This window comes from Diceros bicornis, chromosome 32, assembly GCF_020826845.1.
Source record: "Diceros bicornis minor isolate mBicDic1 chromosome 32, mDicBic1.mat.cur, whole genome shotgun sequence".
Taxonomy (NCBI): domain Eukaryota; kingdom Metazoa; phylum Chordata; class Mammalia; order Perissodactyla; family Rhinocerotidae; genus Diceros; species Diceros bicornis.
This window is the reverse complement of record NC_080771.1, coordinates 19,713,973-19,730,440: the sequence shown is the minus strand read 5'-3', so window position 1 is coordinate 19,730,440 and position 16,468 is coordinate 19,713,973. Positions and strand designations below refer to the sequence as shown.

Sequence of the window (16,468 nt, the reverse complement as noted above, 5' to 3'; positions counted from 1 at the left end):
AAATGAGCTAAGCAAAGAAGTAGGTTTTGAAAATATTATTCATGAGTTTTCTTCATTAAAGCCAGGAAAGTAAAATTATAATTCTGGTTTGGGTATAAATAAAATATGGAGGGGCCGGCCCCATGGCTTAGCGGTTAAGTGCGCGTGCTCCGCTACTTGCAGCCCCGGTTCGGATCCCGGGCGCGCACCGACGCACCGCTTGTCCCGCCATGCTGAGGCGGCGTCCCACATACAGCAACTAGAAGGATGTGCAACTGTGACACACAACTATCTACTGGGGCTTTGGGGAGAAAGGGGAAAAAAAAGGAGGATGATTGGCAACAGATTTAGCTTAGGGCTGGTCTTCCTCAGCAAAAAAAGAGGAAGATTGGCGTGGATGTTAGCTCAGGACTGATCTTCCTCACAAAAATAAAATAAAATAAGGAAACACAATGTTGTGAGTTTTAATACACCTACTTTTCAGTTCTTTAATATTTTTCAACTATGTTAATGTTCTGGAAAAGTTAACCATTAAAAAATACATTAAAAATGTATTTAGTGGCATATTTTTTTCCTCTGGCCTCAGGCTCCAAGTTGGCTGGGCTCTGCACTGTTACTCAGAAAGTTCTAATGGTGCTTTCTATTGGTTTCACTGGTTCTCTCCTTTCTTGACTCCTTTTGGATCAATTTAGTAGCACTCTGAGATCACCTTAATCCCATTTCAGATCCTTCCAAGCTGAGCTGATCCAGCTCAGAGTCCATTTAGGAAAAAACAGGAAGAGGTGGGAGTTACTAGAAGATAGGAGCTGAGAGGAGGGCCTTGTGTTGCTAAGGCTCAGACTTCTGAGAACAGGGCTCTGCTCAGCTGGTGCAGGTGTTCTATATGGGCATGGCAAGGCTGCCCTATGACAGCCAGAAGAGGTTAGAGACTGCAGCCAACTGCCACTGTGCAGCAGCACTGATAGGAACGTGAAAAACGGGAAAGACATTTCTCTTTTCTCCTCTTGCCTTTCAATTCCCTGTGGTGACTTCTACTGGCAGAATGTAACAGGAAGCCAGCTAGGCATCTAGGAAATGTGGTCTCAAGAGTTCGAGCCCCAACTTCACAGAGCAGAGACTAAAAGGCTGGATCTGGAGTTGACAGAGAATTGCTTAATAACCAGGATTGCTGCAGGCCTGATTCACCCTTTCTCCTAGGGTGTATTCTTTTGTGTTCCAACTCAAAACTAAGTGTTCAGCCCAGCCCCGTGGCCGAGTGGCTAAAGTTCCGCGCGCTCCGCTTCTGCGGTCCGTGTTTGCAGGTTCAGATCCCAGGCACAGACCTACTCCACTCACCAGTCATGCTGTGGCAGTGTCCCACATACAAAATAGAGGCAGACTGGCAGAGATGTTAGCTCAGGAGGGCTAATCTTCCTCAAGCAAAAAAAAAGAGGAGGATTGGCAGTAGATGTTGGCTCAGGGCGAATCTTCCTCAGCAAAAAAAAAAAAAACTAAGTGTTCATCAGGGTGCTCCCTTACCTTGATGGATGCTAATCTGTCTGCTTAGCTCCACAAGCCCCTAGTGGAAGAAAGAGCCCAAAGGCTAGACCCATCTCTGGGTTTTCACCCTACCTGGGTCCTCACCAAGTAATTTTTCAATATCTCGTTAACTCTCTGATGCCTTCAAAGAGATCATTTTTATATTTTGCCCAACGTTGCTAGTTGTTGTCTGGAGGAGTGTAACTTTGATTTACTCAGTCAACCAAAACCAGACATTTGAAACTGTGTTTATGTATTATGGGATAATATTTTAAAAATTAACTATAAACATTATGCCCTCTGCTTTCATCTAAGACTAGTGTAGGAAACAGCTGTTTGTGCAATGCTTCTGCACTTTTGATAAACTATTAGCAAAGTCACTATTCATTACGTTGTTTAACATCACTTAAATGAAGACCTTCGTGGCAGGTCAGCTTAGGTGTATGAGAGACCAGAATAAACATTCTTTCTCTCTCTCTCTCTCTCTGCCCTACCTGAGAAAGCCAAAGCTGGAGGCAGCTGGGTCATACTGGTCCTTAACCCCAACGCAGGAGAAGTGGGCATCAATGGGCAGTGGTTACCAGAGGCCAAGGCCCTTCTTCTGGTGCCCAGAGGGGAGGTCCACTTATCAGGGAGCCCAGGAAGCATAGGAAACAGATGCAGATGTAAAAGACGGGGGACAACTCAGAGTTCAGTCTGTGTTGTAGGCCCCTCTCAGCCTGGTAGGACCTGGTGCAACCCCAGGATGCTCAGACACCACCCAAATGCAGTTCTGAGATCAATTACCCCTAAACCAGGGCTTTTTCTGAAGAAAACCATATCAGAAAAACCATGAATTATACTGTTCAGACCTCTCGTCAGCCTGGAAACCATCTTATCTTGAAAGAGGGTTTTTGCCCCAGGTGAAGTCATGTGTCAGACCAAGCCCCTCATGCTCTTAGCACCAAGGGCCCTAACCTGACCTTGTCCCCCTATTCCATGCCTTGGAGGATCTTCAAGCTCCTCCCCCACAGCACAGTCATCCTGCCCAAACCTTGCCCTATTGGCCAACCTGGGATGCCCTCTCCACTCCCCTGCCCAATCCAGGCCCCATGCTTTCAAGCCTCAGCTACTGCTCTGGTGCCTCCACTAACCTCTTAGCACCCTGGCCAGCCCTCACCAGCACTACCCACACTTCCCTCAGCCAGGATGACCATATTACAGAAAAAGATGAGACATAAATTGACCAGGGAGAAGGTAACCCCCTTCCTGAGATGGCTGCTATTAACTAATGTTTAGTATGTATACTCCTCTAGTCTTTTTTTGTGGGTATATTCACATATGTACAGAAGCAAAATTTCAATACTAGATGCTAAAACAAAATGGTCTCCCAAAAATATTGTTCTTAATTTCATTTTTATTAAAAAATATATAGGGAATCTTTTTCTGTCAGTCAAAACATACAGATCTAATTCACTCTTCTGAGTCAGGGCTTAAAATTTCACGGAATATTTCACCTGTTGGAGGGTGGGGCACATCCCTGCAACTAAAACCCCACATGGACCTGCGACCTGTCTGGCTACGGGTGAGATTAAGAAAATTCCTTGGTCCCTCCCAGTTCCCCCACTGCCCTCCTTCCCCAGTCTGTCTGTCGGGCCACGGAGCCCAGGAAAGCGGTAGGTGCAGGGCCAGGAGCAGGGGCGGACGGAGTCCGCGATGCGTCGCTAGTGGGCGCTCGCGGCAGAGGCCGGCCTGCCCCCGGGGGCGCCCTCTTTGTTGGGGGCGGGAGGGCTGTGTCGCCTCCTGGCGGCAACGCTGCGCTTTGGCCGTTGCGGATCCCTGCGCGTCTGTTCCAGCGTCCTGATTCCAGCTCCCTCACGAGGCTGCGCCGCTAGGTCATCTAAATCGACGGTCGGGACCCCATTGTCCCCCTCTGCCCCTTGCCCGCTTGTTTCAGGCTCTCGAGACCGGCCCCTTTAGCCGGCCTGCCAGGTCCTGCGAAGCATGCGGCCCGTGGTCCTCGAAGGTCTCCGCGCGCTCGGCTGGCGGCCTCCGCTGCGTCTGCTGCTCCTGCTGTCGCTGCTGCTGCCGCGGCCGGTAACCCGCGCTCAGACCACGCCGGGCGCCCCCGGCGCCCCGACAGCGCCTGGAAACTCTAGCGCCCCGACAGCGCTGGACACCCCTAGCGCCCCGACCACGCCAGGCACCCCCACCGCCCGGGCCACGCCAGGCACTCCCAGTGTCTGGAGTCTGCGGGAGCGCGCGCACGCCCTGATGCGCGACTTCCCGCTCGTGGATGGGTGCGTAGGTGCGGTGTGGGGGCAGGTGGGGGTTCAACTCACCCCTAGGTAGGGAAGGGGATCCTGAGCATGCAGGGCTAGTGAGGAGGCCCCCTCACGTCACCCATGGGTCCCCTCCTCCCGTTACCCAGTTCCTGGTGGACACCCTACCCCCACCCAAAGCTGTACCTCAGGAGGTCTCCATATTATCTGTGTGATGTGGGAAAGTGGGGTGGGATAAGCCAGGCCTGGGCATGTTGACATGTCCTGCCTGACCTGGAGGCTGTGTACCCACTCTAACCTTATCTTGACACCCACAGCCACAACCACCTGCCCCTGCTCCTGAGACAGCTTTTCCAGAACAGGCTGCAAGATGTTAACCTGCGTAATTTCAGTCGCGGCCAGACCAGCCTGGACAAGCTTAGGGATGGCCTCGTGGGTGCTCAGGTACCACAGGGACACACAAGGTGCCATCAGTGTGGCTGCTGAGAAATGTTGGGGCCACAGAAACCTGGGTAGGCAGGCCTTTGGGTGACTAGGTATCATAGGACATGCAATGTGCCATCATGTGGTTGGAGGCCAAGACAGGCCAGCCACATGGCTGCCCAGGTTCTGTGGAGACACACACAAAGTGACCTGGTGAGTGTGGGGGCTGCTGGAACCACAAAGGACAAGGTGGATTGCCCTTGGGGCCTTCACATAGTAGCACATGGACAAACAGCAGGGGATGATGTGTCACAAGTCCACAGATTGGCTGCTGGCAGCAAGCTTAATAGTCATCAAGGTAGCATGGGGTCATGTAGGGCCTCACTTGGGACTATTGACCCAAATGAGTACCTTGGGGGCTGAGGAGGAGTGGCAGGCCAAGGGCATTGGAGACCACCCTAATCTCATTCTGGATCCCCGGGTTTACCTCTAGTTCTGGTCAGCCTATGCTCCATGCCAGACCCAGGACCAGGATGCCGTGCGCCTCACACTGGAACAGATTGACCTCATTCATCGCATGTGTGCCTCCTACTCTGAACTGGAGCTTGTGACCTCAGCGGAAGGTGGGCTTGCAAATGGGGGGATAGTCAGGGGCTCACTCTGGTGGTTCTGGCCCTAGGCCCTGACCACTTGATTATTTACCCTTTTCTAGGTCTGAACAGCACGCAAAAGCTGGCTTGCCTCATTGGTGTAGAGGGCGGTCATTCACTGGACAGCAGTCTCTCTGTGCTGCGCAGTTACTATCTGCTGGGAGTGCGCTACCTAACACTCACCTTCGCCTGCAGCACACCCTGGTAAGCATAGCATCTGGCCAGGGTGGAATGATAGACGGCATGGTGGGGAAACTGCCAAAGAGGTGAGGACAGAGGGGTCCACAGAGGGAGGCTGGACTCCCAGCAGGTCTCACACTCCCAGGGAGTAGCCGGCCTGCCCCCTCACCCTGTGGAGGTGGGATGGATGGACAAACAGAGGGACTGCAGAGCCCCCAGGCTCTGATGGCCAAGGTGTGGCCCACTAGATTCCCCTCCCCTGGCTGTTCTGCAGGGCAGAGAGTTCCACCAAGTTTAAATACCACATCTACACCAACGTCAGCGGGTTGACAAGCTTTGGTGAGGTGAGGAGTCCTGTTCCATATCCTACCCTGCCCGTTCCCTAGAGATATGTGTACACACATGTGTCCCTGACACCCTGCCAAAAAAAAAAAACCCCAAAACTGTCCCTGCAGAAGGTGATAGGGGAAATGAACCGCCTGGGCATGATGGTGGACTTGTCCTATGCGTCAGACACCTTGGCACGGCGAGCCCTGAAGGTGTCAAGGGCTCCTGTGATCTTCTCCCACTCAGCTGCCAGGGCTGTGTGCGACAATTTGCTGAATGTTCCCGATGACATCCTGCAACTTCTGGTGAGTGGCCACCCCAGCCCTCAAACCCAGGGCTTTGCATGCTTCGTGCAAAGATTCTTGATCCTGAACAAAGCTACCAGCCTAGGCCTCACTTACCCTTGGATCTAAGGCTGGTTAACCCTCCCCATCTCTTAAACTCAAGGCCAAATCAGTTCCACCCACGGACCCACAAACCCAGAAAGGCCTCTTCCAATCCCTGAAGCCAGGACTGAGCACTGTCCTACCAGGACCCCCAGGGCACAGGAGGCAGATCATTAGGCCAGAATGGCCAAGCTGAGTGTCCATCTGTTTATCCCTGTAGAAGAAGAATGGTGGCATTGTGATGGTGACGCTGTCCATGGGGGTGCTGCAGTGCAACCTGTTTGCTAATGTGTCCACTGTGGCAGGTGAGCCCCACTTTAACTCCTTGGGTGGTTCTAGGTTGGGCCTGTGGCTGCTGGGGCCCTCAGGCCAGCTCCAGCAGTCCAGCACACCTGTTGGGCAATGGGCAGACCTGCCAACGACCCAGGGGAGCAGACACAGCTCTTCACTACCACCCAGATCTGGGGCCACAGTCAATGCTAATGGGTTTGAGGGCAGCAACTGCCTCTGCCTCTGAGTCTCACTGTTGCTCCCACATCTCTGGACGGGACACGCAGAGCCCCAACCAGGCCCTCAAGGAACCCAGAGGCAGGGTGACTCCTGGGCAGGAAAAGGTCCAAAGGGGCGGCTCTGAGGTCCACTCTAGGTCCAATGTCCAGCCTGTAGCCACTTCAGAACTCACAACTGGCTAGGAGTTCTGTGGAGTCAGCTGCTATGGCCTGGAGTGCTGTGGGAAAGGGAATTGGCCAGGGCTGAGCTTCCCCAGACCACGGCTGGTCTCAGGGTCTAACTCCAGCCTAGAGCTGCCTATCACTAATCCCCACCCCCCTAGATCACTTTGACTACATCAGGGCAGTCATTGGATCAGAGTTCATCGGGATTGGCGGAAATTATGATGGGTCTGGCCGGTGAGTGTTTGCCTGGGATTTTTCTTGGGCAAGGGTACACCAGGGAGTACAGTCCTTCAGTCTCAGTTCCCCATCCTGTGGTCCTCCCATCCTTTAGGCCTTGACCACAGGCTCTGGTCTTCTAGCCCACATGATATCTCCCCACTTCCAGGGCCTGTTGCCTGGGCTCTCCCTGTCCCTTCTATGGCCCAGTGGACCCACTCCCACTCCAGGTCATCACACTCGTTAAGTACTCCCCTCCCCCAGGGCAGAGCTCCTCTGCCCAGCACATGCTCCACTCCCAGCCTAGCAGATCTGTTGTGGGTTGATCATCTGCTCAGCAGGTAGATGCTGCAGAATCCCAGTCTTCAAGGAGCTTCCAAAGTTGCATTCAGTAGCCTAAAGAACATGGCCTTCAATTTCCCATATGTGACGGGGGCTGGTGGGACAGTGGGCCCTAGACCAGGATCAGGGCTGAGGTCCCACAGCTGGCCGGCTGGCGGCTACACAGGTTCCCTCAGGGGCTGGAGGACGTGTCCACATACCCGGTACTGATAGAAGAGTTGCTGAGGCGTGGCTGGAGTGAGGAGGAGCTCCAGGGTGTCCTTCGTGGAAATCTGCTGCGGGTCTTCAGACAAGTGGAAAAGGTATTATGCTGGGCTGGGCAAAAGGATGGTTCAGTTGTTGGAGCAGGTGAGGGGGGCTCTGTGGGAGCCACTGACTGCTGACTCCCACCCCCAGGTGAGAGAGGAAAACAGTGGGCAGAGCCCTGTGGAGGATGAGTTTCCAGACCGGCAGGTGGGCAGGTCCTGCCACTCCCACCTCCTATCTCAGCCTCAGAGTGAACATCTGACCACACACCTGGAGGCGACCAAGTGGCCAACCAATCAGGTTCTCCAGACACCCTCAAAAGCCTCCCCACACCTCATTCTAGGCCTCATGGCTGCTGCCACCTTCTCAGTCTTCATTCTGTGAGTCTGGTGACCTGGCCAGTCCTCCAGAGGTCACTGTGGCAAAGTCTCACAAAGTCCCCCTCCTAGTCATCCAGGCACAAGCATATGCTGAGAATAAACATTTTGAGCATGGAGCCAGGTGTGAGTGTCCTTCTTTCTTCACAGGGGGAGGGGGTCTGGTGGGCTCTTGGTTGGTGAGGGGTCTTGTGGTCTAGCCCCAACTGCTCAAGGTGAGTGTTTCCCATTGGCCTCCAGCTTTCTTTCTCTCAGGAAGGGCAGAGACATATCACCATATTCTTATGCTAAAAGCCTGAGCCCAGGGGCCGGCCTGGTGGCAAAAGCGGTTAAGTGCCTGACTTCTGCTGCGTTGGCCCGGGGTTCACTGGTTCAGATCCTAGGCGCACACCAACGCACTGCTTGTCAAGCCATGCTGTGGCGGTGTCCCATATAAAGTGGAGGAAGATGGGCACAGATGTTAGCCCAGGGCCAATCTTCCTCAGCAAAAAGAGGAGGATTGGCAGATGTTAGCACAGGGCTGATCTCCTTACAAAAAAAAAAAAAAAAAAAGCCTGAGCCCACAGAAGAGCACAAAGGAATCCAATTCAGTGTCTATCCCATCACAGACAGTGAAGGTGGGTGCATTCCCAGTTTCTCTCTGAAAGGTTTAAATTTTTTTTTTTTCGAATTGAGGTGACATTGAGGGTATTATGCTAAGTGAAATAAATTTTTGTTTTTTTGTTTTGTGAGGAAGATCGGCCCTGAGCTAACATCTGCCAATCCTCCTCTTTTTGCTGAGGAAGACTGGCCGTGGGCTAACATCCATGCCCATCTTCCTCCACTTTATATGGGACGCCGCCACAGCATGGCTTGACAAGCGGTGCGTTGGTGTGCACTCGGGATCTGAACCAGCGAATCCCGGGCCGCCGCAGCGGAGCATGCGCACTTAACTGCTTGCGCCACCGGGCCAGCCCCTAAATTTGTTTTTTTAAGAAGCTGATACCATTTATAGAATAAACAGTAACTTTGGAAATATCGAGAGATAAAGTTTGTAAAGACTTTAGATTTTTCAGTTAAGGTCCTCTGATTTTTTAATGGAGGGGGAAATATCAAGTCTTCAAAAGAAAAAAAAAAACTTGAAAAAAAAAGGAAAGTAGTGCCATCTTCTTGGCTTATGTACAGACCTTCCATCTTTGGCCACTTTACTCTCCTGATCCACAAGGGTGGGCCAGAGCCAGATCTAAGTTCCTTCCATGGGAACTTGAAATGGGGAGAAAGAGAGACTACAGTGCCACCTGTGTTATAAATCATGTCTATATTTGTGTGGGTCTATTTTCGAATTCTTTTCCACTTATATGGACTAGTTGTTTATTGTAGTATCAATACCACAATGTCTGGGGCCGGCCCTGTGGCGTAGCGGTTAAGCGCACGCGCTCTGCTGCTGGGAACCCGGGTTCAGATCCCGGGCGCACACTGAGGCACCGCTTGTCAGGCCATGCTGTGGCAGCGTCCCATGTAAAGTGGAGGAAGATAGGCACAGATGTTAGCCCAGGTCCAGTCATGCCTTCCATGAGGATTGGCATGGATGTTGGCTCAGGGCTGATCTTCCTCAAAAAAAAAAGAAAAAAAAAAAACACAATGGCTTTTTATTTATTTACTTATTTTTTTTTTGCTGAAGAAGATTCACCCTGAGCTAATATCTGTTGCCAATCTTCCTCTTTTTGCTTGAGGAAGATTTTCCCTGAGCTAACATCTGTGCCAGTCTTCCTCTATTTTGTATGTGGGTCGCTGCCACAGCATGGCCACCAAGTGGTGTAGGTCCGCCCCTGGGAACTGAACCCGGGCCACCAAAGTGGAGCACACCAAACTTAACCACTAGGCCACGGGGCTGGCCCCAATACCACAATGTCTTAATTATGGCTACTTTAAAACAAGTCTTGATATTTGGTAGTGTCTTCGCACTTTAAGAGTATTATATCAGTCAGTGTTTGATCAGATAAGTAGATCCACTATGAATGATGTAAAATAAGAGATTTATTATAGGGATTAGACGTTATGCTAATGTAGGAGCCAATGGAAAAATCTGTGCAAGGCTCTTTGTTACCTGTGTATCTGGTATTGGGTCTTAAGTCTGCCGGGCCAGAAATTAGGAAGAGCTGGATGTGAGATTGAGGAAAATGAGGATGAACCCATAAGGACAAACTGGGGCAATTGGATATCCATTTGGGAAAAAATATATATATATATATTAGCCCCTAGCTCACACCATACAGAATACAACATACAAAATAAAATTAGTTTGAATATGTTATGGATCCAAATGCAAAAGGCAAAAGAATAAAACTCCTAGAAGGTAGTGTAGGAAAATATATTTGTGACATCAGCATAGGAACACTGAACATAAAAAGCATTAACGACAAAGGAAAAGATTGATATATTGGATTATATTAAAATTAATAACTTACGTTTATCATAAAATACCATTAAAAAGAGTGAAAAAGCAAGCCACAGAGTGGGGGAAATTTTCAACATGTATAATTGACAAAGGTCTTATATCCAGAGACAGACAACCCAATATAAAAATAGGCAAGACATCTGAATAGGAACTTTACAAGAAAGGATATCCAAATGGCCAATAAGAATATGAAGGTAGGGGCTGGCCCCATGGCTTAACGGTTAAGCGCGTGCTCCGCTACTGGCGGCCTGGGTTCGGATCCCGGGCGTGCACCGACGCACTGCTTGTCCGGCCATGCTGAGGCCGCGTCCCACATACAGCAACTAGAAGGATGTGCAACTATAACATACAACTATCCACTGGGGCTTTGGGGAATAAAGGAGGAGGATTGGAAATAGATGTTAGCTCAGGGCTGACCTTCCTCACAAAAAAAATATATATATATGAAGGTAGTTAACCTTATTATCCACTAAGGAAATGCAAAATAAAACTCGTAATGAAGATAACTAAAATTCAACAGATGAACTGTTAGCAAGGATGTGGAAGAGCAGGCATTCTCACACCCTGCTGGTGGCAGTGCAAACTGATTTGAGGGCCAGCCCGGTGGCGTAGTGGTTAAGTTCACGTACTCTTCTTTGGCAGCCTGTGGTTTGCGGGTTCAGATCCTGGGTGCGGACCAATGCACTGGTCATCAAGCCATGCTGCGGTGCCTTCCCATATATAAAGTAGAGGAAGATTGCCACAGACGTTAGCTCAGGGCCAGTCTCCCTCACCAAAAAGAAAAAAGGAAAACAGTTTGACATTACTTACTAAAGTTGAACATGCGTATATCCAAGGATTTAGCAATTTTTTTCCCTACAGACTCAGCAGAAATGCCTGCACACATGTGCACCAAAACACATGAACAAGTATGTTTAGAGAAGCACTATTTTTAATAATTCCAAGCTGAAAATAACCCAACAGTAAAGAAATCCATTGTGCTGTATTAACTCCATGGAATAGTACATGGCAATGAAAAAGAACAAATTACGGTTACACACAACAACTTGTAAGAACCTCACAAGCCAAGCACAAAATAATACATATCATATTTTTCCATTTATATAAAATAAAAAAACAGGCAAAACTGATCCAGGCTGTGAAAGTCAGTTTAGGGTTAAAGTCAGCTTAGGGTTATCCTTGGGGGAGGTAATAACTGGAAGGGGGGCATGATGAAGTGCTTCTGGGTTGCTGACAGAGTGCTGTATTTTGATCTGGGTGCTGGTTACATCGGTGTGTTCATTTTGTGAACATTCAGCATGCTATATACACTTATGGTATGTGAACTTTTCTGTATGGATAGTTTTCTTCAATAAAAAGTGTAAAAAAAATAACAGAAAAGACTAAACTTAACATTCAGTGATACAAGCTCAGGTTGTGTCTTTATATAGGAAAACAAGAAAGGGATTATCATCAAATTCAGGTCATTATCAGACAAATGCCTATGTTACACAATGTTATATGTCATCAATTTAAAAAAAAAAGACCTAAAAAAAAAAAAGTGCCCTGCAGTTGGTGGGGAGACATAGAGTGGTAATTGGAGGAGGCATGAAGGAACTTCTGGGGTCCTGGCCATGTCCGTACCTTGACTTGGGTGGTGGTTATTTAGATGTTTACTTTGTGATCATACATTGAGTTGTTAAATAGTGTGAACAGCCTTCTCCCACCCCCTCCCAACACTCCCCACTCTCCAGTTCTGTTCTCCCAGCAACCATTTTCAACACTTTATTATAACTATTAGTATTTACTGGTATTTTCCCACATATTTCTTTTTTTTAATTAATTACTTATTTATTTATTTATTTTTTCCCCCAAAGCCCCAGTAGATAGTTGTATGCCATAGCTGCACATCCTTCTAGTTGCTGTATGTGGGACGCCTCCTCAGCGTGGCCGGAGAAGTGGTGCGTCGGTGCACGCCCGGGATCCGAACCCGGGCCGCCAGTAGCGGAGCGCACGCACTTAACTGCTAAGCCACGGGGCTGGCCCCCCGCATATTTCTAAATAATATCTCTAACTGCCAGCTCTTTAGTCATAAATTTTAGATATGATTTATTGACTCCGCAATTTGAAAAATGAGGATTTTTAGCTCTCTTATTCCCCACTTCTCCTCCTACGATTCTCTAAATATTAGAATTGTTTAGTTAATTACAGAATTACATAATTTTGTTTGTTTTTAAACAGTTTTATTGAGATATAATTCATATACCATACAGTTCACCCATTTAAAGTATAGAGTTCAATGGTTTTTGTTTATTACATTATTTTTAAAGTAAATGTTTCTATACCCTCTTGGAGTGTGTGTAGCCTTATCAGTCTTGACATCTGAACCAAATTTGGGGGAAGATGAGTCTATCCTGCCTCTACAGGTTGACCTCAATCTTTTGTCAGGACAACTGTTATTTTATCTGGGGCTAAGTTAGCCCGACTACTAAGGCAATGCCCTTCTGAAGATTGTAGCTAATGTCCCATGTATTAAAAGGTCTTTCACTCTAGCTAGTGGGAACATAAACTGTGTGAGCGCCAGGAATTGTCTAGCCTACTTCTTTCCAGTGGTTCTTTCTCTGGTCTTGAGTAGCTCCCTCTTATGTATGTACAGATCAATCCTCTGGCTGACTCAAGCAGACCCTCTACAAATCTCAGGATCTCTCTCTTTGTGTGCAGCTTCCTCCTCCATGGTATTCTTCCCTGCAAATTTTAGCTGCTTTGGTCTTCCCAAATAGTGATTTTTTTTTTTCTCCTCAACTCAGCAAGACCATTGGGTTCTGTTTAGGTTCTCCCTTCCTCCTTCCACTCCCACACTGTGGCCTGGAAATTATCTTTAGGCAATAAGCTAGTTCAATCATAGGGCTCATTTCATCTGTTTCCCTTTCATCTGGGATCACAGTCCTGCACCGCTTATTGTCAAATGTCTGAAAACCATTGTCTTATACATTTTGTCAAGAGTTCTATTTATTTTCCACAGAAAGGTAAATTTGGCCCTGTTATGCCATCATGGTTGGAAACAGAAGTTCTGTTGAGGTATTCCTTACAATCAGTAGTCAGTTTTTGTAAATGTTCCAAGTATACTTGACAAAAATATGGAATTTTCCAATTGTTGTCAGATGTAGAACTATATACATGTCCATTAGGTCAAGTTCATTAATTGTATTTTTAAAATATTTTATATCTTTGCTGTTTTTTTCTTGACCTATTTGTAACCATGACAGCTGTGTTGAAATCTTCCATTGTGATGGTGTATTTATCAGTTTCTCCCTATAGTTCTAGCAATTTCTTTTTATTGAAGTGAAATTCACATATCATAAAATTAACCATTTTAAAGTGAATAATTCAGTGGCATTTAGTACATTCATAATGTTGTGCAACCACTACCTTTATCTAGTTCCAAAACATTTTTTTTTAAATTTATTTTTCCCCCAAAGCCCCAGTAGATAGTTGTATGTCATAGTTGCACATACTTCTAGCTGCTGTATGCGGGACACAGCCTCAGCATGGCCTGAGAAGTGGTGCATCAGTGCACACCTGGGATCCGAACCCAGGATCTGAACCCCGGCCGCCAGCATCGGAGTGCATGCACTTAACCACTAAGCCACGGGGCCAGCCCTTCCAAAACATTTTAATCACTCTACAAGGAAACCCGACACCCATTAAGCACTTACTCACCATCCCTCATTCCCCCCAACCACCAGTTTGCTTTCTGTCTCTATGAATTTACTTATTCTGGATATTTCTTACAAAGGGATTTATACAATATGTGACATCTTGTGCCTGGCTTCTTACACTTAGCATAATGTTTTCAAGGTTCATTCATGTTGTACTTTTCCTCCATTTTTATTTTACCCTTTTTCTAGGATTCTTAGTGTGCAGATATTAGAACTTCTATTTCTATCCTCCCTATCTCCTTTCTCTCTCTTTGTTTTTTATTTCTTCTTTTGGGAGGATTCCTTAATTTGGTCTTTCTAATTTATTAATTCATTCTCAATTATAACTTTCTGCTATTAGATCACCTATTGTGTTCTTTGTTTCAAATATTGTGGTAATTTTAATACATGGTTTTCTTTGATATTTCTCCTATCCAGAGATGGGTTCTATGCCTCCCCACCTCCTCTTGAATCTGGGCTTTGTAACTGCTTGACCAGTAAAATATGGCAGAAGTGATGCTGTGCCAGTTTCCAGACCTAGGCCTTAAGAAACTGTCAGCTTCTACTCCTTGCTTCTTGGGATGCTTACTCATGGACTGCAGCCACTACACCATGAGGAAGCCAAGCAGCCCATGAAGAGGTCCACATGCAGAGGACCCAATGCCCCAGTCCATAGCCCCACTGAGCTCTTAGTCTACAGCCAGTAACAACTTGCTAGTAATGTGAGCAAGTCATCTTATTTTTTGTGTGTGAGGAAGATCAGCGCTGAGCTAACATCCGACGTTGATGCTCCTCTTTTCTTTCTTTCTTTTTTTTTTTTTGCCGAGGAAGATTGGCCCTGAGCTAAAATTTGTGCCCATCTTCATCTACTTTATACGGGACACTGCCACAGCACAGCGTGACAAGCGGGGCATGAGTGCACGCCCGGGATCCGAACCCACGAACCCCGGGCTGCCGAAGCGGAGCACGCACACTTCACCACTTGAGCCACCAGGCCAGCCCCTGCAAGTCATCTTAAAAGTGGATCCTCCAACCCCAACTGATGCCATGTGGAGTAGAGACGAGCTTTACTCAACTTGCAGATTTGTAAGCAAATAAATGTTCTTGTTGATTGTTGTTGTAAGCCACTGTGTTTTGGGGTAATTTGTTTTGTAGCAATAGATCACTGGAATAATTATATTTTTCATACTCTTTATTTCTGCTTGTTCTTTTTTATATTTTCTTGTTTCATATTGCTAATGTTCTCCCTTATCTTTTGTAATATGTTTATTAGGCTAATTTTGAATTTTTGATCCATGTGTTCTAATAATTTTCCTGATAGATGCAGGGAATAGAAGCTGACGGTTTCTTAAGGCCTAGGCCTGGAAACTGGCACAGCATCACTTCTGCCATATTTACTGGTCAAGCAGTTACAAAGCCTAGATTCAAGAGAGGGTAGGGAGGCATGGAACCCATCTCTGGATAGGAGAAGTATCAAAGAAATACGGGACCATGTATTAAAATTACCACAATATTTGAAACAAAGAACACAATAGGTGATCTAATAGCAGAAAGTTATAATTGAGAATGAATTAATAAATTAGAAAGACCAAATTAAGGAATCCTCCCAAAAGAAGAAAGAAAAAACAAAGAAAGAGAAAACAGAAAAGAGATATGGAGGATAGAAACAGAAGTTCTAATATCTGCACAACAGAAATCTCAGAAAAAGAGTAAAATAAAAATGGAGAAAAAGTACAATATGAATGAAACTTGAAGACGTGCTAAATGTAGGAAGCCAGACACAACAGGTCACATATTGTATAATATACACATATTATATAATTCTTTTGAAATGTCTGGGCTCCTCAAATGTCTTTTTCTTTTTGCCTGTCAAGTTATTTTTGCCGGTGAGTACCCTGATGTTACAGGCTACTTGGTCAGTCAATGGTATGAGGGAGGTTGTATCCTAGCCACAGAGTCCCCTAGAGTCTAACGTTGTCACTTGGACTGTAGTGGCCTATCTCCCCCAGACATCTCCTCAACCCATGCCTGAGGAGAGAGGCTGCGTGGGATGGGGAAGCTACAAGGAAACTTTGTGGAGCATTATGGAAGACCAAGGCGGGGCACCTGTTCATTTTTTACTCAAAAAATGTGTTGGATGGGGCAGGCCCGGTGGTGTAGCGGTTAGGTTCATGTGCTCCACTTTGGCAGCCAGGGTTCATGGCCTGGATCCTGGACGCGGACCTATGCACCGCTTATCAAGCCATGCTGTGGCAGGCATCCCACATATAAAGTAGAGGAAGATGGGCACGGATGTTACCCCAGGGCCAGTCTTCCTCAGCAAAAAAAAGAGGAGGATTAGCAACAGATGTTAGCTCGGGGCTAATCTTCCTCACCGAAAAAAAAAAAAAAGTGTTGGGGCCAGGGACTGATACCATGTGACAAGACCAAAAGGGTCCTGCCTGTGTGAAGTCCACAGTCTAGTGGCATGGAAAACATTAATCAAAGATCCCTACCAGCACATTTCTCTCTGCAATGGGTACTATGAAGGGAAAGTGCTCCAGGGGAACCCAATCCAGGGTAGGGTGAGGTAGGGTGGCAGGGTGTGTGTCAGAGAAGTCTTCTGGAGAGGAGGTGGTGTTCCAGGGTGAGCCACCTCCACACGGAGGAATTTGGTAAGTGAGGGTTGGGGCAGAGGGTAGAAAGGCATTCTGTCAGAGTGAACAGCAGGTCATGTGCAGAAACTCCCAGAGTTTGAGGAAGTGAAAGAAGCCAGAAGGACTGAGGCTGGGGAGG

The 16,468-nt window shown here is 47.4% G+C and overlaps 1 protein-coding gene across 1 annotated transcript; it reads left to right on the top strand.

Annotated features, from left to right (window-relative positions):
- The first annotated feature begins 3,313 nt into the window (after positions 1–3,313).
- DPEP3 (dipeptidase 3) lies at positions 3,314–7,692 on the top strand. Its single transcript, XM_058528631.1, has 10 exons — positions 3,314–3,776; positions 4,076–4,202; positions 4,675–4,804; positions 4,894–5,035; positions 5,286–5,355; positions 5,467–5,643; positions 5,945–6,029; positions 6,557–6,632; positions 7,123–7,258; positions 7,353–7,692. The coding sequence occupies exons 1-10, from the start codon at positions 3,481–3,483 to the stop codon at positions 7,584–7,586; spliced, it is 1,473 nt and encodes a 490-aa protein (XP_058384614.1). The 5' UTR covers positions 3,314–3,480; the 3' UTR covers positions 7,587–7,692.
- The last annotated feature ends 8,776 nt before the right edge of the window (positions 7,693–16,468 follow it).

What these genes read in the sequence shown, in the direction of transcription:
- DPEP3 (XM_058528631.1), top strand. Translation starts at nt 3,481, where the DNA reads ATGCGGCCCGTGGTCCTCGAAGGTCTCCGCGCGCTCGGCTGGCGGCCT. An exon ending in GCTTGTGACCTCAGCGGAAG is followed by an intron (nt 4,805 to 4,893) that starts GTGGGCTTGCAA and finishes ACCCTTTTCTAG; the next exon opens with GTCTGAACAGCACGCAAAAG. An exon ending in TAATGTGTCCACTGTGGCAG is followed by an intron (nt 6,030 to 6,556) that starts GTGAGCCCCACT and finishes CCACCCCCCTAG; the next exon opens with ATCACTTTGACTACATCAGG.